Below are 27434 nucleotides of genomic sequence, written 5' to 3' on the forward strand. Positions count from 1 at the left end.
GGTGGTGCCGTTCCTTAACAAAGCTGTGTGTTGTCCCGGGGGGGTTTCAGAGCAGTGCAAGCCCGGGGGCTACTCTGCGAACGGGCTGGAGACGTGTGAGGCATGCCCACTGGGGCACTACCAGCCTGGGCTCGGATCCAGGGAGTGTCTGGCCTGTCCGGACGAGACCTCCACCGTCACAAGTGGGGCGAGGGAAATGGCTGAGTGTGGAGGTAAGACAGAAAGAAAAGGTCAAACGGTGAAACATGACTTATACCAAGACTGAAGTCAACGGCACTGTTTTACACCAACCGTTGTAAAATGATGTAGACACTCTCTTTTTCTGTCTCTTTCTTTATTCTGTACTCTATTGTCTTTCTGCTCGCGCAGTTCCATGTTTGGCCGGTCATTTCTCCCGGACCGGGTTGGTCCCCTGCTACCCCTGTCCCAGAGACTACTACCAGCCAGACCACGGCCGCTCCTACTGCCTCTCCTGCCCCTTCTATGGCACCACTACTGTCACTGGGGCCACGGCCATACAACACTGCTCCAGTGAGTCAATGGTTAGGTCTCGAATCACACATCAGATGAGTACTGACGCATGGTTCTGGTCAACATGACATCAGATGAGTACTGACGCATGGTTCTGGTCAACATGACATCAGATGAGTATTGACACACGGTTCTGGTCAACATGACACCAGATGAGTACTGACGCATGGTTCTGGTCAACATGACATCAGATGAGTATTGACACACGGTTCTGGTCAACATGACACCAGATGAGTACTGACGCATGGTTCTGGTCAACATGACATCAGATGAGTATTGACACACGGTTCTGGTCAACATGACACCAGATGAGTACTGACGCATGGTTCTGGTCAACATGACATCAGATGAGTATTGACACACGGTTCTGGTCAACATGACACCAGATGAGTACTGACGCATGGTTCTGGTCAACATGACATCAGATGAGTATTGACACACGGTTCTGGTCAACATGACACCAGATGAGTATTGACACACGGTTCTGGTCAACATGACACCAGATGAGTACTGACGCATGGTTCTGGTCAACATGACATCAGATGAGTATTGACACACGGTTCTGGTCAACATGACACCAGATGAGTACTGACGCATGGTTCTGGTCAACATGACATCAGATGAGTATTGACACACGGTTCTGGTCAACATGACACCAGATGAGTATTGACACATGGTTCTGGTCAACATGACATCAGATGAGTACATGGTATCATTGGAGACTATGGAAATGCATCATGAAACTGGGCCACTGAATGGAAAAGAATTAGAAAAGAATGGAAATGCAGAAGTTATGTTTGACTGCTGGGGAATGGAACTGAAATACCCAGAATGCAACTCCCCAGTGTGAGGACCAACGGTGGCTGCTAGACTTGGCCAAGCAGACTAAATATGAGCTTTGTTTTAAGTAAAAACCCTTGCTTTTTTTCTCTTAAACAAATACTCCCGCCTCCCTGTCTCTCCCTCCCTGTCTCTCTCTCTCTCTCTCTCTCTCTCTCTCTGTCAGGTTTTGGCTCCAGTTTCTTGCCCAAGGAAGAGAGTGTGACATCAGCTCCAGAGGTAGTGGTGTCCCAGGACTACCAGGCCAGCAGCCAGGTAAGACGGACTGAACCGGCCTCAGGAGACTGTTACGGGGTAAAAGAGTAATGGTTAAATTGACAGCGTTACCAGACCTGAGTTTCAAACACTTTGTTCGGCAGTTCCGCTACATTTATACATTAGCATGTTTGCATCTGTGTAGGTACTCTTTATTTTCTCCAAAAATAGATACTGGGCTTATAGAAAGTGTATTCTTAAAATGCAGGCTTTCTTTTTGCTAACAATACCCAGGGCCAGCTTCTGTTGTCAAATTGGAAAAGCTGTGCCTTCCATCTTATTCCATCACTAACAGGCGTTGTCATCTCCTCCCTGGAACAATTGGGGCAAGTGGCCAACATAGAAATTCCTGTGTGCTTTCTGGGTTGCAAAAATTAATGTTCAGCTTTTTGAAGCTGATAGACCCAAAGAGAACCCACCCACAAGGCCAGTGGAAAGCGTGGGAGAAGGAATTCGGTTTTCATTGCTGTTATTGGACATTAAGTAGCTTCCACATGAAAGATACATTCTACACGTAGCTATATTCATGAACCAACTGAAATTTCCCCTCACCCCACAGTCCATACAGTCACTCTGGACATGCTGATGTAAAAACCTACATTTGCAATGCATACGGGCTATTGTAGTGGTATGTCAGTCAAGAGTATTATATGTATTTTTGTAATATTTATTTTAAAATACATAATTCTACAGTTCAGAGGGCTATATTAAAAAGTACTGAAATGGAGTTTAAATTGTAGGCATTTCAAAGGCATTTCAAAGAAAAACCATCCATCTCTGAATCACTGTTCACGTCTGCCCTCCAGGTGTTCCATGAATGTTTTCTGAACCCATGTCAGAACAAGGGCACGTGTGAGGAGGTGGGGGCCGGATATGTTTGCACCTGTCTACCCGGTTTCACAGGTAAACCGTGGCCTCATCCATTCTTCATCATTCATACACCCTTAATATTCTGGTTACCCGCAAGCTCTCGCAAAGTGTTCCGTAAAAGCTTTCAGTCAAATCCAGTTCACGGAGCCCGGCGAGTTACGGCCCGTTGTTAGTTGTGTCGCATGACTGTGAAAATGTGTTCCTCACTCAGGGGCAAAATGTGAGAGTGACATAGACGAGTGTGACTCGGCGCCCTGTCAGAACGGGGGTTTGTGTAAAGATGGAACGGGAGACTTCCTCTGCCAGTGCAGACCCGGATATGTGGGTGTGTAGACACTCCGTCCTACACGTCATGGCTGTCCACTGTCTTCCACACAGACACTCCGTCCTACACATCATGGCTGTCCACTGTCTTCCACACGGACACTCCGTCCTACACATTATGGCTGTCCACTGTCTTCCACACAGACACTCCGTCCTACACATCATGGCTGTCCACTGTCTTCCACACAGACACTCCGTCCTACACATCATGGCTGTCCACTGTCTTCCACACGGACACTCCGTCCTACACATCATGGCTGTCCACTGTCTTCCACACGGACACTCCGTCCTACACATCATGGCTGTCCACTGTCTTCCACACAGACACTCCGTCCTACACATCATGGCTGTCCACTGTCTTCCACACAGTCACTCCGTCCTACACATTATGGCTGTCCACTGTCTTCCACACAGACACTCCGTCCTACACATCATGGCTGTCCACTGTCTTCCACACAGACACTCCGTCCTACACATCATGGCTGTCCACTGTCTTCCACACAGACACTCCGTCCCACACATCATGGCTGTCCACTGTCTTCCACACAGACACTCCGTCCTACACATCATGGCTGTCCACTGTCTTCCACACAGACACTCCGTCCTACACATCATGGCTGTCCACTGTCTTCCACACAGACACTCCGTCCTACACATCATGGCTGTCCACTGTCTTCCACACAGACACTCCGTCCTACACATCATGGCTGTCCACTGTCTTCCACACAGACACTCCGTCCTACACATCATGGCTGTCCACTGTCTTCCACACAGACACTCCGTCCTACACATCATGGCTGTCCACTGTCTTCCACACAGACACTCTGTCCTACACATCATGGCCGTCCACTGTCTTCCACACAGACACTCCGTCCTACACATCATGGCTGTCCACTGTCTTCCACACAGACACTCCGTCCTACACATCATGGCTGTCCACTGTCTTCCACACAGACACTCCGTCCTACACATCATGGCTGTCCACTGTCTTCCGCACAGACACTCCGTCCTTAACGATCGTCTTACACATTCAGTAGCCTGAGTTTCAGCTTGCCTGGGAAGGCTCCATTTCCACATAACTGACCGTTGGTTTCCTGTCCCAGGTTCCCTGTGTGAGGTTGAGGTTAATGAGTGTAGCTCCTCCCCCTGCCTGAATGAGGGAGTGTGTGTGGACGAGATCAACCAGTACGCCTGCAGCTGTGCTGGCGGCTTCACAGGTAGGATCAGAGTCCTTTCTCAAAGGCTTTTGGGGAACTTCAGTAACCTGACATTTAAATCTCTCGAACATTACATGAATATATCACGGAGGCAGCAGCTTCGTCCCTAAACAGTAAATCCCAGTCATTAATGATGAATGGTTGTAATACCATTCTTATCAAATGGTTACATGGCAGACTTATCAAATGGTTACATGGCAAATTATTTATGTTAATTTATACACTCACCTAAAGGATTATTAGGAACACCTGTTCAATTTCTCATTAATGCAATTATCTAATCAACCAATCACATGGCAGTTGCTTCAATGCATTTAGGGGTGTGGTCCTGGTCAAGACAATCTCCTGAACTCCAAACTGAATGTCAGAATGGGAAAGAAAGGTGATTTAAGCAATTTAGAGCGTGGCATGGTTGTTGGTGCCAGACGGGCCGGTCTGAGTATTTCACAATCTGCTCAGTTACTGGGATTTTCACGCACAACCATTTCTAGGGTTTACAAAGAATGGTGTGAAAAGGGAAAAACACTGATTCAAGCTGATAGAAGAGCAACTTTGACTGAAATAACCACTTGTTACAACCGAGGTATGCAGCAAAGCATTTGTGAAGCCACAACACGCACAACCTTGAGGTGGATGGGCTACAACAGCAGAAGACCCCACCGGGTACCACTCATCTCCACTACAAATAGGAAAAAGAGGCTACAATTTGCACGAGCTCACCAAAATTGGACAGTTGAAGACTGGACGAATGTTGCCTGGTCTGATGAGTCTCGATTTCTGTTGAGACATTCAGATGGTAGAGTCAGAATTTGGCGTAAACAGAATGAGAACATGGATCCACTGTTACCACTGTGCAGGCTGGTGGTGGTGGTGTAATGGTGTGGGGGATGTTTTCTTGGCACACTTTAGGCCCCTTAGTGCCAATTGGGCATCGTTTAAATGCCACGGCCTACCTGAGCATTGTTTCTGACCATGTCCATCCCTTTATGACCACCATGTACCCATCCTCTGATGGCTAATTCCAGCAGGATAATGCACCATGTCACAAAGCTTGAATAATTTCAAATTGGTTTCTTGAACATGACAATGAGTTCACTGTACTGAAATGGCCCCCACAGTCACCAGATCTCAACCCAATAGAGCATCTTTGGGATGTGGTGGAACGGGAGCTTCGTGCCCTGGATGTGCATCCCACAAATCTCCATCAACTGCAAGATGCTATCCTATCAATATGGGCCAACATTTCTAAAGAATGCTATCAGCACCTTGTTGAATCAATGCCACGTAGAATTAAGGCAGTTCAGAAGGCGATAGGGGGTCAAACACAGTATTAGTATGGTGTTCCTAATAATCCTTTAGGTGAGTGTATTATGGTTTATGCAAATGAAAACAGTGTTACCTCCTATATATATATATGTAACAGCCACAAAAAAGCCAGCCACATTTCATGGGACTAAACTTTATTCACCCGACTGGCATTACGAGCGTAAATGTGATGTTCTGTTTGTCTGCCAGGTTCCCGTTGTGAACTGGAGATAGACGAGTGTCTGTCCAGCCCGTGTCTTAACGGGGGGGTGTGTGACGACGAGGTGGGAGGGTACTCCTGCACCTGCCTCCCGGGGTACTCCGGGGAAAGGTGTGAGGTTAACATTGACGATTGTTACAGCGCCCCCTGTCTGAACGGAGGAACTTGTCAGGACGGCGTCAACAGCTTCAGGTAACTTGACAAAACTGCACGACCGTCAAGCCTTCCTGGCCTCCTGATGACAGCCACCACTTTGTACAGTCACATGCGTGTTTGGTGTTTCATACAGAGAAAAAACCTCTAAACATCGTAGAATGTAGTATTGTAAAAGATGCTGTTGGACAGGTGCTGGAATTAATTGAATCAAGTACATTGTTAGCACAGTTGTTAAATGCATTTTAAATAATGTACATATGTGTACGTATATAGACAGGTAAATATAATTTGTTTGCACATATAGGTGCCAGTGTGTGCTTGGATACAGGGGAAGGCTGTGCCAGGTAGATGAGGATGAGTGTCAGACCCACCCCTGCATCAACGGGGCCACCTGCGTGGATGGTCTGGGCACCTTCACCTGCCGCTGCCCTCCTGGGTTCAACGGAACCAGGTGTGAGACAGGTATAGATGCCAGGGAGAGGGAGGCGGGTCGGAAGTGTTGAGGATGTGGGGGAGTGTCGGTGGATGACTGGGTGTCTAATCTAATGTGGTTTTGCTAGTGTCTGTTTGGAAAAGGCACACTTTTAAAAGCACTTCTCCACATCCGTTTTAAACGGGGCTGTCATAACAACAGCTTGCATGTTTTTATGAGGAAATATGAAACACTACTGAATTATTTGTAGCCAATTGTCTGGATGTCTATTTGAAGGAAATTGCTTCCTAAGCATTTTAATTTGCAGTCTAAGAAGTGGTGGAAACTTTCTGGGTTAATCATCCGAAAATGTACTCTCCCTCAGAGATGTCAACCGCTTTCAACCTGGACTTTGAGGTGTCAGGTATCCATGGTTACGTGCTGATGGACGGGGTGATGCCAGCGCTGACCGAGATCACCTGTACCTTTTGGATGAGGTCATCGGACACCACCAACTACGGCACCCCCATCTCCTACGCCGTGGAGGGGAGTGACAACGCCTTCCTGCTCATAGACTACAACGGGTCAGCAAAGCCACACACCAACAGCGTAAACGTTAAGTCTGTCCCGTGGGAAGAAAACGCTGAACCAAACGATACTGTTGTCCAACTTCTCTTTCCCTGCATCCTTCCCTCCCTCTCCTTGTTCCCAGTTGGGTCCTGTACATCAACGGTAAGGAGTGCATCACGGACTGCCCGGCCGTGAACACGGGCGAGTGGCATCACATCGGGGTGTCGTGGAGGAGCTGGGACGGCGACTGGCGGGTCTACATAAATGGCAATCCATCTGACGGAGGGAAAGGCCTGTCATTGGGCACCGTCATCCCAGGTGTGGTGCTATCGTCAGCCTGTCTGCAGCAACCCGTGACCTCATTTACCGCCGTCCCAAACCTTTTTATACTGTAGGGGTCAATTACCTCAACCACTTCTGTCCTAACTCTCATGCTGATCATAATAATTCAGTTGTCAGTTTCTGTCACACATGAACAACATATTATCCTAATTGGAGCCCATGATATCCTAATTGGGGCCCATGATATCCTGACTAGAGCCAATGATATCCTAATTGGAGCCCATGATATACTAATTAGAGCACATCATATTCTAAATGGAGCCCATGATATCCTAATTGGAGCCCATGATATCCTAATTGGAGCTCATGATATCTTAATTGGAGCTCATGATATCCTCATTGGAGCCCATGATATCCTAATTGGAGCCCATGATATCCCAATTGGAGCCCATGAGTAATCATCATTGCTGAGTAGTCCCACTGCGACGTCTTGGGAGAGATAATTAAAGGCTTATTTGAAGTAATGTAACTGGTTTATAGAATGAAGTGTTGTTGAATTCGAGCGTGAGAAGTGATGTGTTAGGAGAGTGGTCGGGGTGACTTGTAGTTAACCTCCAACCCATGACCTCTGCCCTCCAGGTGGAGGGGCGTTGGTGCTAGGCCAGGACCAAGACCAGAGGGGTGAGGGCTTCAACCCTGTGGAATCCTTTGTCGGGTCCCTCAGTCAGCTCCACATCTGGGACCGGGTTCTCGACCCACAGCAAGTAAATCCCCCAGACGCTCACATCTCACTGTCCCGGCTACTGCCTTAAAACCTGACGCAATAACTTTTGATTTTATATCAATGCCAGCTTGGTTATCAGATGACATGCTCATTTTACATGTCTTACACAAAGTGCTCAACGCAGGCTACATACATTTCGGCACATGAACTGGCAGCTGGCCACTGTAACGTCTGTGTTTTGTCTGTAAAATGTCCCCTCTCTGCAACAGATAGCATAACAATAACATTGAAACAGCATAATATATAATCATACCACCTGTCATGGCTTTGTACTGCATTGCCATAAGCTGACCTCCACGTGTCTCTGTGGGCAGATCAAGATCCTTGCCAGCACATGTCCAGGGAAAAACATCAGAGGGAACGTGCTGGCCTGGCCCGACTTCCTCAATGGAGTGGTGGGGACTGTCAAGACCAATCCCAACTGCATCTTCTGTGCTGGTAAGCAAAGTTCTGGGTCAGGTCTGGGTCAATCTCCGGCCAAGTGCTGGCCTAACCATTAAGGGTGGTTTTAGGTCGATGTTTGGGTGGGTTGTTAAGCCCCTCCGTTCTCCTAGTCACATGGATGCTGTGTGTTTCAGACTGCCCCCCGTTGGAGAATGCTGTGCCTCATCTACGTGCGTCCAGTCCAGCTGTCAGCCCAGGTTCTGAGACGCAGCTGTCCTGCGATCCCGGCTTCTACCTGGTGGGGGAGCCACTGCTTCAGTGTCTGAACAAGGGAAAGTGGAGCCACGCACTGCCCCGCTGTGAACGTGAGTGGCCGCTGTTCACAAATGCAGTGGCTACATGGACCATTACACTGCTCGTCCACACACACACACACACAAACAAAGACACACACACACACACTATTACATGTGTGTCTTTACCTGTGTATCTGTTTCCCTGTGTATCTGTTGACCTGTATATCTGTTTACCTGTATTTCTGTTTACCAGAATATCTATTTACCTGTGTTTCTGTTTACCTATATATCTGTTTACCTGTGTTGCTGTTTACCTGTGTAGGAGTGACGTGCGGTCCCCCCCGGCCCCTGGAGCATGGACTGTTCCAGGGTTCAGACTTCCAGGCGGGCAGTTCTGTGGTGTACCAGTGCAACCCTGGCTTCTACCTCCTGGGCGATGCCAAGGTGCTCTGTTCCAATGGGGGGAGGTGGGGAGGAAACCCGCCAGCCTGCCTGGGTATGGCCGACCGACGCAGTGATGGAATATACAGTATAAACTGCATTACACATACACTGTAAACATTATATAGTTAATGGATATGTGTGTGTATACAGATGTTGATGAGTGTGCGCTGGGCTCAGACTGTGATGAACATGCCAGCTGTCAGAACACAGACGGCTCCTACACCTGCACCTGTATCCACCCCTACAGCGGAGACGGGAAAAACTGCACAGGTAACACACACATCATGCATACACACTGAAGAAGAAGGTGTAGGTCCGCAGCACTCCGCCTGCTATGGTCCTAGTTGTTAGCACTTCCAGGTACGTGCATGGGTGTTTTACACAAATGGGTGCTGGTCAAGTCATTGATTACAAATAACGTGACACAAACTGAATGAAAATATAGGAAAATATGACCCTTCCCAAAGTAACATTTAACTGTGGACCAACTGCGTACATTTGACAAACTCATTCAATTTAGGACAGCTGTAATACTAAATCACATCCAGTCACCAAGTAAGAAACATTATGTGGTTGTGCATAAATGTAATCAGGATGTGAAATGATCACAGGGATAAAATAAATGTTCATATTTCCTTTAACATTTTGCTTTGTGTCGGTTTACCCTGACAGTTCCACCCTGCGGGTCTTTTCATGTGCTGCATTCTGTCTAACAAATAGCTAACCCTCACCCTCCACTTCCTGATTCTGATTAGATCACCCCTTTTCACCTTTACACAGACACAGAGAGAAACATTCAGGAGGCAGGAAGTAACCATACTGTAGCAACTGATATGGGGTTAATTTTAGACCAATGTCTTATGGTTGGCTACATGACCTCAGACTGATTCCTTCTTCATTCAGACACTCTCTTTACAAATATGCATGTGCACGCACAAATATGCACACACACACATACACAGGCAGACACACACACACTGGAAGGTGTTTGTGTTAAAACCAGTCAGCTAGCTAGGCACAGTATGCATCTACAGTACCAAACCTTTGTAGTATTCTTTCTCTGTATTTTCTTTATGAATCTAGAACCAGTGAAGTGTGAGAACCCTGGGGCTCCAGAGTTTGGCAACAGGGACGGCAATAACTTTCTCATGGGAAGTGAGGTCATCTTCACCTGCGAGGAGGGCTACGAACTGATTGGCTCGTCTCATGTCCAATGCCTCGAGACGGGAAGCTGGAGTAGTCCTTTCCCCCACTGTAGAGGTACAGGAAACATCCACAAACCCACTCTGTAACCGACAGGATTATATAAGTGGTTTCTCTGATTCTCAGATTTCCCCAAAATAACAGACTTGTAGCTTGCAAAAAGATTCCCCTTTGCACGTGTCACGATTAATATCAATAAAGAGCCAATTTTGTCATCCGCGCCATGATTCGTATTGTATCCAGCAGCACCAGAGGATACAGACACTGCATTCAGTGAGCTTCTCAGACAACAGCATAAAATAGCACCATGTCGACAATGCCCACAAGCCTTTTCTCTGCTTACGTCCAGTCCAATTAAAGCGTTCTGTTAAAGTGGTTATACCAGGGGATTGATGTTGGGCAAAGAGCGATAAACACAAACTGTTTTTTTATCCCGAACGCCCTCGCTTAGTCTCTCTTGTAATCGTCATGCATATAAATGCGCTGAATCGCGTGTGCTTGCGCGTGAGAGAGTGTGTGCGTTTATGGGTGGAAGGTGATCGTGTGTACTGTAGCTGGCGGTTTGTCTCGCGCTGCACTGCTGGAACAGACTGCATCTTTTGGTTGCATAACCGGCAGGACCAACTGAAAGGCCCCTGGCCTGAGCTGCTGGCCACTGGCCACTGCAACTAACGCAGGCCGGCTCTGGGCCATCTAATGAAAGTCAGACGGGTGTAGAACTGGGTGTCTGACTTCCCTGGTTACGACATGCAGGCATTAAGTAACACTGGTATATTGAGTATCAGGAAGAGTAGTACAGTGGTGGAAAACATCACTTTTTTGGGGGGCTGTATATGGATATGGATGTGCTGGTCGAAATGATGTTTTTTGTAGAATAATGGCAGGTGACCTGAAGGTTTAGAGTGTCATAACATAAGTAATGATAGGACACCATAACATAAGGCTACATTGATTGCCTGATAATGCTGGCGACCCGACCGTTACTACTTTTGTTGGTTTCCAGCCCTCTCCTGTGGACCTCCTTCTGTCCCGGAGAACGCTGTGATGAAGGGGACCAACTTCACATTTGGAAGCAAGGTGACTTTCAGGTACCACTATCAGCCATTTACAAGTGTGACCCTGGAAACAGAGTCCATTGAAGACTTAGCTGAGTAAATTAGCTGTCATTTCATTTTTAAACAGCTTCTTCCCACTGTGAAATGCGGAGTTTTGCGTAAGGCTTCAAACGTATTTTCATCGATGCTGTTCCTTACTGCAATGTAATCGGCAGCTGAGGCGTGTCCTCGTCTCCCGTGTCCCTTCATAACATGAATGTTTCTACGTCCCTCTGATCCACTGAAGCTGCGTCAAGGGGTTTGTCACGGATGAGCCCTCTGAGAGCCGATGCCAGGCCAATCTGAAGTGGAGCAGTGCGCCCCCTGTCTGCCGGCCAGTCACCTGCAGAGAGCCTCCACACGTTGACAGTGCCGATTTCACCCTGAAGGGGAACACATACCTGTCCACTGTGATCTACATCTGTGCAGAAGGATACAGGTAAGGATGGAATGTTGGTTATAAATCCAGGTCTGGAATCAGGTCCCCAATGGTCCCTTTCATTATGATTTAGAAGTTCAAACTTATCCCAGATCAGCAGTCCTACTATAAAAGGCCATATGAACTTTGGCTCTGGCCCAGGGCCTTATGAACAGGAATTCATAAAAGGAACCTCATCCACCTGAAAGAACAAGGCCTTGTTTATTTTGGAGTCCCCCCCCCCAAATGTTGCGACTTTGAAAGTGGTATCTAGTAAATATAATACGGTATCCAGCAGGCAGTTAGGTGCTGAGAGTCCTACATTGTGGGCGTAATGGGCCTGCTTGTGTTAAGACTGCAGGGCTCTGAGGAGGTGGTGTGTGAGGCGACAGGAGAGTGGAGTAGCCCCGCCCCGCTGTGTGCCAGGGTCCAGTGTGGGGACCCCCCCGCTCTCCGGGACGCCGTGGCCGTGGGAGACGACCACGGCCTGGGAAACGAAGTCCATTATGTCTGCAAGGAAGGGTAAGTATAGAAAACGTTGATTCCGGTAGTAGTTATGTAGTAGTTATGTAGGAGAACATAGTCGTTTATTTTATGTGTTTAAACAGGAATATGACCATTTTGCATTTCAGTTATTCTCCAGGATATTAGTAATTAACAGGATGTAGTATCGCATTACAATGCTCAAAATACAGAACCTCTCTGTGCAGTTGCAACTTGTCAGAGAGCAAGCAGACAAACAACAACACATCCACTTTTACACCTCGTGGAAATGTGTGAAGCGGAATGTTGCAAATTTCACCTCTTGCTATCACTTTCATCAAGACGATTCTGCATAAATCGCTATGGAAAAAACCATGGCATGCACCAAACAGACCTGCCTCTGCAATGCAATGATGCAAGGCCAGCGCAGCTGTCCACTACAAATGAATTAACCCCTGGTGTGCTGAAGCACAGTGACACTGTTGATGTGATGGAAGTAGCAGGCTCAAAGCAGAATATTTGTTAATGTGATGGAAGTAGCAGGCTCAAAGCAGAATATTTGTTGATGTGATGGAAGTAACAGGCTCAAAGCATAATATTTGTTAATGTGATGGAAGTAGCAGGCTCAAAGCAGAATATTTGTTAATGTGATGGAAGTAGCAGGCTCAAAGCAGAATATTTGTTAATGTGATGGAAGTAGCAGGCTCAAAGCAGAATATTTGTTGATGTGATGGAAGTAGTAGGCTCAAAGCAGAATATTTGTTAATGTGATGGAAGTAGCAGGCTCAAAGCAGAATATTTGTTAATGTGATGGAAGTAGCAGGCTCAAAGCAGAATATTTGTTGATGTGATGGATGTAGTAGGCTCAAAACAGAATTGTTGTTAATGTGATGGAAGTAGTAGGCTCAAAGCAGAATATTAGTTTCCATGAATGCTCTTGTTGTAATTCTGAAAACAAAATATGCTAGCCATTTTAGAGTTGAATTTTGACACATTTCAGGTAACATTATTGGGAAAATGTGTTCACACGTCATTATATATAATACATGCAAAATGTAGTTACAGATTTGAAGATCTGATTTGCAGCCACACACTTTACTGTACAACCACGGCTCCTATACACAGTGCAGACTTTTGATGTTTGATATTCCATACTTTGTCAATAAGTGAATAAATGCAGAGATCAAGTGGTAGTTATGTACTTGTGTATGTGTACTAGTAATTTCATTTTGAATGTTGTAAGTGACATGCCTAACCAGAAAATACCATAATTTGGAGGTTCACAGAATATCAATGGTTCGGTGAGTTCAAGTGTTATTTCTAAAGTACCAGCAATATTTCCGTAATCCATATTGACTGGGTCTGTGTCCACGCAGTTACACTCTGATTGGACCAGAGACCAGAGAGTGCCTGTCGACTGGCCAATGGAGTCCCAGCTCCGCGCAGTGTGTCCCGCGCTCATGTGGTCCTCCCCCTTCTATAGACCACGCCCTTGCACATGCTGGCCACCAGCTGTTCGGCGACACAGCCAATTACTTCTGCACAGACGGTTACATGTCCGGGAACAATTCTAAGGTTATTAGCATATTTTATTTCCCTTTGTTGTTATCTTTTTATATTATATTTTTTGAAGGCAGCTTGTTGTCATTTAAAATCTGAAGTTCAATTTGATTTCAAGGTGATCTGTAACGCTCATGGCATTTGGGCGCCCCCCGAAGGCCAAGAGGCCCCTCGCTGCATCGCCAACTTCTGCCAGCGTCCACCCGACCTGCCCCACGCCATCTTGGACTCGGTCAACAAACCCAAGTATGTCAGCACTACAGAGGTCAACTACAAATGTGAAGAGGGATTTGTCCTCAACACTACCGGCACGCTAAAATGCATGATGGGAGGGGAGTGGACGCCTTCGCCATACGACATCCGCTGCGTCCCTGTGCGGTGCTCCAAACCGCCGGGCGTTGAGAGGGGGTATGTGAGCGGGACCAACTATAGTTTTGGAGCCATGGTGGCATACAGCTGTGATAAGGGTTTCCTGATCCGAGGGGAGAAGAGGAGGACGTGTAAGGCCGATGGAGAGTGGGGAGGGGTCCTGCCCGTCTGCCAACCTGTCTCTTGTCTCCCCCCGCCCTTGCTAAAAAATGGATTCATCCAGGTACTTCATTCCTCTAATTTATATCAAGGCTCATTGTACCAAGATGTGGAAAGAAATTAAATCTATTTAATGTAGACTGGAACAACGCATTTTGGTTGTCTTTTTTTTTTTCCTTTGTGCTGTCATTGGAAAATGGAAGCATGCGTTGTCTTCAACCTTGATTCCTTGTTCCTTGAGCACCGGATGTAGGAGACTGCGTTCAGGCTGCGGTGTTGGGTTGATAACATTAGATGTCTTCTTCTGTGTCCCACCCTGCAGAACAGAGGTCGTTCTGTCTTCAACAGCAAGGTGACATATGCATGTGACGCTGGCTACAAGATGACTGGAAGACCAGAGCGAGTGTGCCAGGCCAACCGGCAATGGTCCAACAGCGACCCGCCTGTCTGTCGCATCCTGACCTGTGACCCGCCGCCCAGCATCCCGCATGGCCAATACCGCGGCTCCGTTTTTGAGGTGGGCCAGAAGGTCGAGTATGTGTGCGACGAGGGCTACGAGCTTGCCGGTGAGCCTGTGTGGACGTGTCTAAAGTACGGCAAGTGGGACAAGTCAAGGCGTCCGCGCTGCTCACCGGTCCAGTGTCCAGAACCACCCTTAGAGGAGAACCACCTTGTTCTACGCAGCGTAGACCCTGACACTGGAATCGTGGAACTGTCCTGTGAGGACGGGTACGTCCTCCGAGGCGCCCAGACCCTCCAATGTACCCGCACCCAGGAGTGGAACGACACCTTCCCTGTTTGCAAGCAGGTGTTCTGCGGCACTCCACCTGAAGTGGCATTTGGCGACCCGTCAGCTTCATCAGCCTCTTCGTATTTCGGCTCCGTGGTTAACTACTCCTGCATGGATGGCTTCACTCTGAGGAAGGAAGGGTCAGTGACATGCCAGGCGGACGGATACTGGAGCAATCCAGTCCCAGAGTGCATCCCGGTGGAGTGTCCGCAACCTGCAGAGGTAGCTAACGGCATAGTGGACGTCCAGGGACTAATGTACCTCAGCACGGCCCTCTACAGCTGTAAACCTGGGTATACTTTGGTGGGAAATACTACCGTACTCTGTGGTCAAAGTGGCCTGTGGATCGGAGGCGTGCCTTCCTGCCGACCAATCGAGTGCTCCATCCCTAAAGAAATATCCAATGGGAAGGTTACGTACACCAAACTCCAGTTCAGCCATGCTGTCACCTACTCCTGTCGCCGTGGCTACCGGCTTAAAGGCCCTGAGACGCTGAAGTGTCTGGCCAATGGGAAGTGGGATCAAGAGATGCCTGAATGTGTCCAGATCTACTGCACTCCGCCCAAGTCCATAGAAAACGGTTTTGTGGAGGGACTTGACCACAAATTTGGCGTCACCATATTTTACAGCTGTTTCCCTGGCTTCCAACTGATCGGCCAGAACCACCTGACCTGCGAGGAGTTTGGCTGGTCCAGTTCTGTTCCAGTCTGCATGCCCTCTGACTGCGGCCTGCCTCCTCATATCGACTTTGGCGAGTATTTGAGGCTTGTAGATCCGAATGCAGAGCTAGCCAGCAGGGATTCGGCAATAACCTACAAGCCTGCGACTGGCTCAACCATGGCATTGTCCCCCATGTACATGAGCTTCCTACATGGCACTGTGATAGTGTACCGTTGCCACAAAGGCTTCGAGCTGACAGCCTTGACTACATTATTATGCCTGGAAGATGGGAGGTGGAACGGGACTGCTCCAATGTGCATCCCTGCAGAGTGCGAGGAGCCACCCAGCCCGGACCACGGCTCAGTGAATGTCACGGACACCACCTTGGGCAGCCTGGTGAAGTACAGCTGCGAGAATGGCTACGAGTTAGAAGGGGAGTCGGTCAGGCAGTGCGTGGCGGGCCGACAATGGAGCGACAAACCACCGGTTTGCAAACCAGTATCCTGCGGTGACCTGGACTACATCCCTAATGCCTCTATCCACGGAGACTCTTTTGTGTATCTGGGACAGTTGCGCTACGAGTGTAGTTCTGGCTTTGTCCTGAAAGGCGGTGACACCAGGACCTGTCAGGCAGACGGAAAGTGGGATGGTGAGAATCCGCAGTGCGAGCCTGTCTCGTGCGGTTCTCCAGTTGTCTCTGGCGATGTCACTGTTAAGGGGAAGGAATATACCTTTAACAAAGAGGTGGAGCTGAGCTGTAACCCTGGCTGGATCCTACAAGGCCCGTCTGTCAGGGTCTGTCAGGCTGACGGTACGTGGAGTCATACTTCGCCTGAGTGCCGCCCAGCCCACTGCGGCAGACCAACGTCCATCCCCAACGGTCGAGTCCTGGGCTTGGACTTTAACTACGGCAGTGAGGTGCGCTATGAGTGCAACGATGGCTACAGCCTTAGCGATGGCAAGCCCAAACGGGTTTGTCAAGGGGACGGACTCTGGGGAGAAGGTCCCGTCCCTAGCTGTGAAATCATCACCTGCGACCCACCACAGGACATCAGCCACGGTTTCCTCAATGGCTCCAGCTTTAATTATGACGATGTTGTTGAGTATGTGTGCTTTGTTGGGTATGAGGTGGTCGGAAACCCCGTCCTCCGTTGTTCTTCAGAGGGTCAGTGGATTGGGACGGTACCAGAGTGTCGCCCTTGCCTCTGCACCCCTCCGGTGTTAAAATACGGGGTGGTGCTGGGTCGCGATCACGCCTGTGGCGACCGAATCTCCTTCCACTGCGGAGAGGGCTACCAGGTCCTCGGTCCCGCGGCGGCAACTTGTGAGAAGGGCGGGGTGTGGAGCCCAGGTGTGCCTGTTTGTGGCCGGGGGAGGTGTGTGGTTGCTCCCCCTGCAGTACCCAACGCTGTCCAGCAGGGTGGCAGCACTGTTACCCCAGACACGGTCACCTACAGGTGCAGGCCGGGTTACCAGATGAAGGGGGCGTACCCCTATGTCACCTGCGGCAGGGATGGTAAATGGAGCGACGTCAGGATCAGCTGTGTGCCTGTGTCCTGCAGAGAGCCAACGGCGGTACCGCATGCTCAGGTGGTGGGAGAAATATTCACCTTTGGAAGCAAGGTCCAATACAGGTGAATATTAGCTTCTGTATCTTACTAATCTATTCTAGTACGAATTGTATTGTATTTAACATCCCTCATCCAGTCCTTCTGGTTCCGTCTCTCTCTTTCGATCTGCTACACTTTGGATTGTGTGGGATCTTTGTGAAGACTTTCCATTCCTATAAGTTCTCTAACACGTATAGCAGCATTACACAAAGTACAATTCAGAGTGTAAATGTACCTAGGGAATAAAGATTCTGGTTTTCCCTTATCAAATCTACTCTCTTGCTTCTTTCATGCCTCTGTTCCCCTCCCTCACCCATCCGTCTCCAGGTGTGACGACGGATATGAACTGTCCAGCCAGTCTGATACTCTGACCTGTCTGAGCGATGGCACCTGGTCCAAGCAGAGCATCAGGTGTCGCCCTGCCCCTTGCCCGATCCCTGCCAACCTAACCAGCCACGTCCTGGTCACAGGGGACGACCTCACCAATGTTGGGGAATCCATTACCCTTTCCTGCCCAACAGGGTTCATCTTGCAGGGGCCAGGCCTGGCGGAGTGTCAGGTGAGACCACTACTGTTCAAACAGTATTGTGTCAATGTTTTTTGGTCTGAAAGTATTGGACAACTCAATTATTCCCACCATTCATCGATTTAGTTGTGAAATGTTTACTGAATATTGATTTTATGTTTATTTCTTTGGTATGTGGTTGTAGCTGGGTGGTAGCTGGTCACCAGCCATCTCCTCTGTCTCCTGTGCTCTGGTGGTGTGCGAGAAGCCTCCTCCTCTTCCCAACGGCTTCACTGAGGGGGACAACCACAGCTATGGAGACATGGTCATGTACAGCTGTCTGTCTGGATTTGAGATGAAGGTAATGACTGGCATTGACACAGTATCACCTCAGTGTTTAATCCCCCAAATTAATGACCCAAAAACCACAACATGGTTATTACTACATTATGACTGAACAGTAATTTAACTAAATGTTTTACAAAAATGATTGTATGATTAGAACCATATTGATAGTCTGGATAAGAGTGCATACTAAATGTCTAAAATGCCAGTATAATGTAAATGTCTGTTTTTTCAGAAAGTAAAAAAAAAAAGCCTATGGTGTCTGTCGGTCTGGTCTGTGTGTCGGTTTTAACACACAGTGTCTGTCTGTCTGTCTTAACACACAGTTTGTCTCTCTTTCTACCCTTTGGGGCTGTTTTATACACAATGTCTGTCTGGGTTTTCTATCTGAGTGTGTCTTTGTGTCAATCTGTGTGTGTGTGTGTGTGTGTCTGTCTGTCAGTGTCTATAAAACAGAATCTCGCTGTGTTACAGGGTGACTCTGTACAGACCTGTCAGGGAGACAGAACATGGAGTGGAACTCAGCCTACATGTATTGGTAAGTGTGTGTGTGTGTCCGTCCACTGATTGAGCAAAATCATAACTCTTAACTCAGGCAACCCCTACAGTATCAATCTAATTGAGAGCAAATACAGTTATCTTTCTTATTTAGAACAGATGTTAAGGATCTATTTCATTGAAAACAAATAAACGGTATGTGTCTCATTTAGAACAAAAATACAGGATCTATCCCATCCATATTTTTGTTTTTGCCCTAGCACACACCCACCTGATTCAGATTAAAGACTTGATGGCAGGTTGATTACATCAATCAAGTGGGTAAGTCAACATTTGACTCGGGTGTGAATGCTGAAGCAAAAACAAAAATGTTGCACCCCTTGGGGTCCCCAGGACCAGGATTAGGAAACACTGATCTATCTCATTTAGAACAAATGTGAAGGATCTATCCCATTTAGAACACCCATACACTATCCTTCTCATTTAGAACACTCACAAACTATCTTTCTCATTTAGAACACTCATAAACTATCTTTCTCATTTAGAACACTCACAAACTATCTTTCTCATTTAGAACACTCATCCAGTATCTATCTCATTTAGAACACTCATACAGTATCTATCTAATTTAGAACACTCATACAGTATCTATCTCATTTAGAACACTCATACAGTATCTATCTAATTTAGAACACTCATCCAGTATCTATCTAATTTAGAACACTCATACAGTATCTATCTCATTTAGAACACTCATACAGTATACATGCCATTTTGAACATGTTTTTCTTTGTCCTGACTCCTCAGCCATGTCATGTGGACCACCTCCCTCTGTAGACAATGCAGAGCTACAGATATCAGGGACGACATACCAGGCCAACGTCAGCTACACGTGCCAACATGGTCTTCATCTGGTCGGCCCGCAAAACCTCACCTGTCTAGCCGACGGAACATGGAGTCAACCTGCACCAACATGCGAAGGTATTAAAACACCAAGAGTACAAAACAAGTCCAGGTTCATCGTATTGTCTTCAAAGGCATTTCAGACGGGCAACTATGCTTTACCGAAACTGGCCATAGAATAACCATCCATTTATTGTCCTCCCCTCGCACTCAGTTGCCCAGGGTTGTGAAATGCCCAAAGAGCTGTTGAATGGACGGGTGCAGGAACAGAACCTGACAAGCGGGCGAGCTGTAGCGTTCCAGTGTGATAAAGGATACAGCCTACAGGGGGATCATCTGGTCGTCTGCATGGGTGACGGGACGTGGAGCTCCATCTTCCCCTTTTGTCAAGGTTAGACTTTGAGACAAAGCCACATCTCAACAACAAATGCAATATCACACGAATGCTACAGTTATTTCAAAATTCCACATTTTTGGTTTCATAGTTGAGCCTAGTGTTTTTTAATTGTCAGGTCACGAAGGCCAGGTAAAACGTATTGATCCACCAAATCTACTTCTGTCAATGTCTGTCATTTTCAAATTAAGTCTCTGTTTTTTCTGTTTGTTTCTGCTCAATCTATTCTCTGTCTGATGAAACCAACCAAAGAAACCAGAATTACACAACAGTTAGCAGTTTGAACATTAACCACAGAAACACTGGAGGGGTGGGCCAATAAACAGAAGTGCCTGGAATACCTTTTGCGACATCGCCACTGTTTCACAGCATGTTCCTACACAGGTCACAGGTCACATCAAGCGCGTGGACCTCTGATGAATGTGCTCTCTAGTCACAAGGGCTGCTGATGACTGGATTTCATCATTTGCTATTCCACAGTGATACTGTGTCGCTTGATCAAATCGTATTGTGTTGGAAAAATCATTGTAGTTCACTCAGAGCCCGCAAAACGTTTGCCCCATTGCATCAACTTGTGGCACCTGGGCGGATTTCCCTTATGCTTCCTAACACTGTAGATACATTCTCATACTCATAAACATGAATTACCTCCCCTATGGATATTGTTCTATTACCCCCCCTATGGATATTGTTCTATTACCTCCCCTATGGATATTGTTCTATTACACCCCCTATGGATATTGTTCTATTACACCCCCTATGGATATTGTTCTATTACCCCCCTATGGACATTGTTCTATTACCCCCCCTATGGATATTGTTCTATTACCTCCCCTACGGATATTGTTCTATTACCTCCCCTATGGATATTGTTCTATTACCCCCCCTATGGATATTGTTCTATTACCCCCCTATGGATATTGTTCTATTACCCCCCCTATGGATATTGTTCTATTACCTCCCCGATGGATATTGGTCTATTACCCCCCCTATGGATATTGTTCTATTACCTCCCCTATGGATATTGTTCTATTACACCCCCTATGGATATTGTTCTATTACCTCCCCTATGGATATTGTTCCATTACCTCCCCTATGGATATTGTTCTATTACCCCCCCATGGATATTGTTCTATTACCCCCCCTATGGATATTATTCTATTACCTCCCCTATGGATATTGTTCTATTACCTCCCCTATGGATATTGTTCTATATTGTTGAACATTAAGGCCATTTAGACATTAGTCTGATCTGTTTACAGTGTAATCCAAGACTCTCCCTTCACAGCCAAGCCGTGTCCCCCGCCCCCTGGATGGAAGGAGAACAGTGGAAAAGGGAACACGTCTAAACAGCTGTTCTACGTGGGTCAGTCGTTACCCATCACCTGTCCCAGGGGTCACCGGGCCAAGGGCCCCGCCACCATCACCTGCAGGGCCGACCAGACGTGGACCCCGGTCCGCAGTGTCTGTGAGAGTGAGTTGAGAGACTTTAACCTAACTCTTCTTCAGCCATGGTCCCTAAGAGCCACAGGCTTTGTTCCAGCTCGGATATCCAATCATGTCGGTACTGTAAACGGGAAATTACCTTTATGTACGTGTAATAAATCACGAGTTAAAACATGAAGGCAAGGGTTTCGTTTAATCAGATGACTTAGAGCAGGACTAAAACAAATGCCTGAACACCAACCCTACCTCTACAATATAGGTAATATACAGCGCCTTTGGAAAGCATTCAGAACCCTTTCGCTTTCTCCATATCGATCTACACAAAATACCCCATAATAACAGTGAAAACGTTTTTAGAAATATTTACTGACAATTGAAAAAACTAGCATCTCATATACGTAAGTATGAAGATCCTTTATCTACTATGACACTAATTCAAACTGAGCTCAGATGCATACTGTATCCCTAGAACTTGATTGGAGTACATCTGTGGCCAATTCAGTTGATTGGACATGATTTACAAAGCAAGCAAGCAAGTTTATTTATACAGCACAATTCACACATAGAAGCAATTCAATGTGCTTTACAAAGAAAAATATATTCAAGTACAATAACATAAAAGGCACACACCTGTTAAAGGCACACAACTCTCTATATAAGGGCCCACAATTCACGCTGCCTGTTAGATGATAAATTGTATCATAAATCAGGGGAAGGGTACCAAAAATGTATAAAGTTGAGAAAGTTCTCATAGTGGGCTTCTTCACTTTGCAATGGATGACATTTTGAACCACCTCTGTACCTACAGCTGGCTGTCCGGTCAAACTATGTAACCAAGCAAAAAGGGCCTTGGTCACAGAAGTGACTAAGAACCCAATAGTCACTCTAACAGAGCTTCTCAGTTTGTCTGCAGAGATGTGAGAACCTGCCAGAACCTGCAGCACTCTATCAATTGAGCTGGATGGAAGCCAGGCCTTAGCTAAAGGCATATGAAATGTTACCTGAAGTACTCTGATAGCGAAAGGAAAACTCATAGTCGGGTGAAAACAATGTACCATCAATTCGGTGAATCATAGGGGTGGGAACATCATGCTATGGGGATTCTTGGCAGCAGGAGGAAGTGGGAGACTGGTTAGGATTGAGGTAAGGATAAAAGTTGCATGAACCCCTTAGGACATCTGCGGCACAAATTTCTAAAGACAAGGTTTTCTCTTTCATTATGGGGCATTGTGTGTACTGTTGGCAAAAATAATACATGTAATCAAATATAAATGAATGTATAGCAAACTAAAATGTGGAGAAATTGAAGGGGTCCAGATACTCTCTGAAGGCATTGTTGTATAGCACCAGTAAAGTACTCAAAGGCAATGAGTGGATCTATTGGCCTTGACTGTAATATACATCAGGAAACACATATATCTTTCATAACTTCATAACCAATTCTACATTGCGTCGGTGGTGTGGCTGACGTGATATTCCGGTTTCTCTCTGAAATACTTCATGAATAAATCATGACACTGACACTGGTCTACTTTTTATTTTTTACTACACCGAAGTTAAGTAATTTGTAACGTAGCTGCTACAAACCCCAAAACAATGAGTCCGTATAAAAGATCTACCACTGCTTGGTTTTACCTATGCTGTCTGCATGGCCTGCCTGCTGCGTGTTGTCTCCTGGACTGCTCCAACACCTCTCCTTCCTAGTCCTTCTGGATTACTGAATGAATGGTTTCCAAGGAAACCTGGTGTGGGGCATGTTGTTGACTAATAATATGTTTACAGTAGTTGCCATGGAAACCCTCTTAGGCTGTTTCCACTGTGTTGTAATTCATTTCTAACAATAGTATGTTGTGGCTATTGTTTGTACACCGATTTTGGCTGTGAAGTCTGCACAACTCTCGCTTGTTGGCGCCACTCCAACTATTGCTGACTGATTCTCACGGGCTGGTTTGGTTTTCACGGCCTTACGAGAAACACGGTGTAGAATCATCCATGCGCACACCGTTCTTCACGTGTTTGCATGGCGTTCACGCTGTTCACGACTCAATCTTCTTAGCCTGGTGGGTTTTATCCAAAGGGAAAATGGGGAGCGGTGTTCGTCCGTTGTAGAGCAGAAAGACACTGCTTGCTTACAAACGCCCTTGTTTTAAAAATACAATGTCGCCCCAGATTAGTACTTGTTAACCAGAGGGGCTGTGGCTCCGTTTCGGCACAGGGGTGTCCTGCGGCCCCCCGCTCCACGTGGCCAACGGGGTGGTGCGGGGCGCGGTGTTCCAGTTCGGAGACGTGGCCGTGTACTCGTGTTTCGGAGGGTACGCCATGGAAGGTCACAGCAGGACTGTGTGTCTGGAGAACGGGACCTGGACCCCCCCTCCCGCATGCAGAGGTAGAGACAGTAACCTCCCCTGCATCCTAAAAAGAGGGCCTCCTCTCTCCACCCGACTCCTTGGGTGCCCTCCCCTTTGCTCCTCCAGTCACTCTGTATTGAACACACTCACCCCGCCGCTTAGTTCGTACACACTTGGCACCTCTTGGACGTACCAGATGAGGTTATCCGGGAAGGCCTGGTGTCCGAAGCACCGTCTTTTGGGTGTGGTTTAAAACGTTTCTAAAAAGGAGTGCCGGCTTTACCAATGCGGTCTTTATCCCAGTGCATGAGGTGCTGTGGTCAAGGTCCTATCACAGCATGACTTCCACTAACATTTCCTCTCTTAACTTTAACAGGACAAGCAGTTTTAACTGAGCGCTTTCTCTCCTACGGAGCCCTCTCTGTCAGACAAGGACTGTTTGGAAGATGTGGCTTTAAAAAACGTGTGTGTATTCTCCAGCGGTGTGTTGGCTGCAGTGCCAAAATGGAGGGCTATGTCAGAGACCCAACATCTGTTCCTGTCCCGAAGGATGGATGGGCAGGCTGTGTGAGGAACGTACGTATTATCAACCAGGGTGTGACACTGAGACACACGTAAGGATTTCACAGTACTCTAGAGAGATGGGTAGCTTGCTAATTAAGACTGAGAGAAACAGACATCGATAAGTGCCTCTCATCACAAACTGGCAGGGTTAGAGACATTAGAACCACACGCGCACTCGCTTCATTATCTTCCAAAACCCCGAAATAACAAATGGTGAATACAAAATATTTGATAAATAATACATTTAAATGTACCATACACATATAAAATACATTGACAAAATGCCCCAAAATACACATTTGGCAATTTTGGATGTTTTAAATTTATCTAAACTATAAACTATATATTTGAAATGTGTGTGTGTGTGTGTATATATATATATATATATTTATTTATATATATGCTCATATGGGTCTTTAGGCCAGCTTTAACAGTTGCGACCCAAACTGTATCTTAACCCTCATTGCTATAGTAGCATGAAGTAGAGTGGGGAGGGAGAAATGGGCTTGAGTGTGTGTGTGTGTTATCTCACCAGATGTGGGCTGTAGCCAGGAACATTGTGTCAGTCACATCGTATGGAGCATGTTCCGTGTGTGTGCGTGTGTGTGTGTGCGTGTGTGCGTGCGCCTGCCTGCGTGTGATATATTTTTAATATCAGTTATATTACAATCTCTTACATGAACAAATAAAATGCCACCCCATTCACAATACATTGACCCCAAAGTTATTGATGGAAACAATATAGTGTTTATAGGGCAATTTTCTATGTAGGCAGAGGAGGCTGTTCTTTTGCCACTACTGTACTCTTTTGCCACTGCACGCACGCACACACACACACACACACACACACACACACACACACACACACACACACACACACACAGCTTAGTCAGTGAGAAGAAATGCATTCATTATCAATGACTTCTCATGAGAACTTACTGTTTATGGTTTTCCAACGGAATCCCAGCGATCTGCATCCTGCCGTGTTTGAACGGCGGGCGATGCGTGGCCCCTTATCAGTGCGATTGCCCCCCGGGCTGGACGGGGACGCGCTGTCACAGTGGTGAGTATTTGTCAGTGTGCGTTACGTGAAACAGGTTCCTCGCAGGTTACTCGCTTGCATGTTTCCCTACAACTAGTTTTCTAACAGCATGTCTCCAACTGACTATCTGCAAATGGAGCCTTCTGTGGAAGGTTTCATAAAACTTTTCTCTGGAAAATATTGTCCTCTGGCCTCCTGGGAAATAGGAATAGTGATGCCATCAGGCTGTTCCTAATCAAAGCAATCCAGCAAAGAGGATGAAACCAAGCCTTGGAAATACAAAAATAGAAGTAGAATCAAGCTGTAGATATTTTTGTCACAAATATGCCTGGGTTCTGACACTAACTAAAAATAATTTTCCCTCAAAGAAAAAAAGGGTTTCTTTCCACGTCACATTGGAAGCTAAATAGCTGACTTGTTAAGACATCTGTCTAGATTCTAGACAGACGTGGTGGGCATTCTTTTTCACTGGGGGGGCCACACTGAAAATGCCAGAGAGCAACGTGGGCCAGATTACTTTTTTAACCAACATGCCAAAAAAACACACAACATAGCTAACTCTGTTAATTTGCATATTATATTTATGCATATTTATTTTCCATGCAACACCGTTTTCATAATTGAACTTAATTTACTTTAACAATGTTTTTTTTTTTATATTATGTTATTATGGCAGGCAAAGGCCTAAAAAAAAATCATTTTTAGTGTTATTACTCAACAGAAATCTTGCAACACATATTTGCCTTAAAACTTAAATTTCAACTCAACAGAGTAAGCTACATTACATAAGGTATAGTGTATAACAGTTATATAGGTATAATAGTTATTAGGGCAGACATAAGTCTATGAAATCACTTCTGAATATTTTCACTCAAAGCAAATGTTGGTATAATTGCCGTCATCTAACTTAATACAGTATATTTTTTGTACTACGTGCTTTTAACGACAGCGATTCCAGCAGGCCAGACCCAATAAATAGACTTTTAGGGCTACTCACTCAATCTGGACACGAGAGCCTCGTATGGGCGTTGACAAGTGAGGTGAAGTCAGGAGTCATTTCTGTTGAAGCACTGTGCGGTTCTGTTGAAGCAGTGCGCGGTACTGCTGCAAGATGTTCATAAGTGAGGCTGCATCTGCACTTGGACTTGTTGAATTGTAGCATCGGGTGACAGTTTTTGTATTTCGCTGCATGCTTGCTCTGGAAGTGCCTCTGCAAATTGTACTCTGTAAAAACTGTGACGTTAGCTTAACATATTAAGCAAGCATATTTTCCTGTCAATAGTTTTTTTAAATACCCTGCCTTCGTTATCAACTTTAATTTTTCATTTCCAGAGATCGTTAGCCATCAATTGCGTATAGTACGTACAAATGATGACTTCCGCGCGTGGATTGCGGCGCTGGTCCCTACGTATCATAGCAACGCAAATACCTTGTTTCAACTTAAAGGTATTTTAAACAGACAGTATGATACTGCTGTACTTATTACTGGGTGTGCCTCTGGACTTTTAATTTGAAAATAAATAAATATGCAACAGAAAAATAAAGTAGCGTAATCTGCGGACCTCGTCAGGTATTTTTTATTATTTTAAGTTTTGGAAGTTTTGGATGTATCGCGGGCCGGATAGAATGACTCAACGGGCCGGATCCGGCCCGGGGGCCTTATTTTGCCCAGGTCTGAGAATGTACTCAATATTTTGTTAATGATTTGTGGGATGATAGAACACCAGAGTAAAAGAGGATTTTTACTGTTGATAACATCAGGGAGAATTAATGAATCTGAGGTACTTCTCATGGGCTCTCCACCCATTCTGGGAATCTGTGGTTGTTATACACCCATTCTGGTAAATTGTAGACAATCCACCCAGTATACACAAATTCACCCATTCTGGGCGCCATATTGTAGCATATCGTTGTCATAGTAATGTCAATGACATCCAAGCCTTTAGCAAACAGTACACCTTAGCATACCGTTCATTCAGAAACGGAAACCTGAACCTCTACCATTGAAATAATAGCATTCTGATTGTTCGTTTCAGTTCAGCAGAAGTCTGCTAGTCCCAGCTGGGCGATTAAGGCATCATCACTGCAACCTGACAATATCTGCTGCTGCTTTTCACTAAATAGTTGTTTTTTGGACACAGTGTCTTCCTTTT

The 27434-nt window shown here is 46.3% G+C and overlaps 1 protein-coding gene across 6 annotated transcripts in view; it reads left to right on the forward strand.

The window, feature by feature from the left end:
* Positions 1–27434, forward strand: part of svep1 (sushi, von Willebrand factor type A, EGF and pentraxin domain containing 1) — an 88934-nt gene that overhangs the window by 58575 nt on the left and 2925 nt on the right. For 3 of the 6 annotated variants that reach the window (XM_029117415.2, XM_034290506.1, XM_029117419.2), the window contains 31 exons: positions 51–212; positions 370–531; positions 1538–1626; positions 2433–2529; positions 2708–2821; positions 3924–4037; positions 5553–5754; positions 6023–6180; positions 6516–6714; positions 6843–7018; positions 7622–7746; positions 8081–8204; positions 8345–8515; positions 8769–8942; positions 9041–9160; positions 9974–10150; positions 11097–11181; positions 11435–11626; positions 11960–12127; positions 13465–13663; positions 13767–14240; positions 14499–17260; positions 17564–17795; positions 17947–18102; positions 18561–18624; positions 19392–19565; positions 19702–19878; positions 21170–21355; positions 23543–23713; positions 24156–24251; positions 25207–25302. In XM_029117415.2, coding sequence (XP_028973248.2) covers positions 51–212; positions 370–531; positions 1538–1626; positions 2433–2529; positions 2708–2821; positions 3924–4037; positions 5553–5754; positions 6023–6180; positions 6516–6714; positions 6843–7018; positions 7622–7746; positions 8081–8204; positions 8345–8515; positions 8769–8942; positions 9041–9160; positions 9974–10150; positions 11097–11181; positions 11435–11626; positions 11960–12127; positions 13465–13663; positions 13767–14240; positions 14499–17260; positions 17564–17795; positions 17947–18102; positions 18561–18624; positions 19392–19565; positions 19702–19878; positions 21170–21355; positions 23543–23713; positions 24156–24251; positions 25207–25302 — 7596 coding nt within the window. The remainder of the gene's footprint in view (positions 1–50; positions 213–369; positions 532–1537; positions 1627–2432; positions 2530–2707; positions 2822–3923; positions 4038–5552; positions 5755–6022; positions 6181–6515; positions 6715–6842; positions 7019–7621; positions 7747–8080; positions 8205–8344; positions 8516–8768; positions 8943–9040; positions 9161–9973; positions 10151–11096; positions 11182–11434; positions 11627–11959; positions 12128–13464; positions 13664–13766; positions 14241–14498; positions 17261–17563; positions 17796–17946; positions 18103–18560; positions 18625–19391; positions 19566–19701; positions 19879–21169; positions 21356–23542; positions 23714–24155; positions 24252–25206; positions 25303–27434) is intronic. The other 3 variants (XM_029117416.2, XM_029117417.2, XM_029117418.2) reach the window with 3 other exon arrangements.

This window comes from Esox lucius, chromosome 24, assembly GCF_011004845.1.
Source record: "Esox lucius isolate fEsoLuc1 chromosome 24, fEsoLuc1.pri, whole genome shotgun sequence".
In the NCBI taxonomy this organism is placed as follows: Eukaryota; Metazoa; Chordata; class Actinopteri; order Esociformes; family Esocidae; genus Esox; species Esox lucius.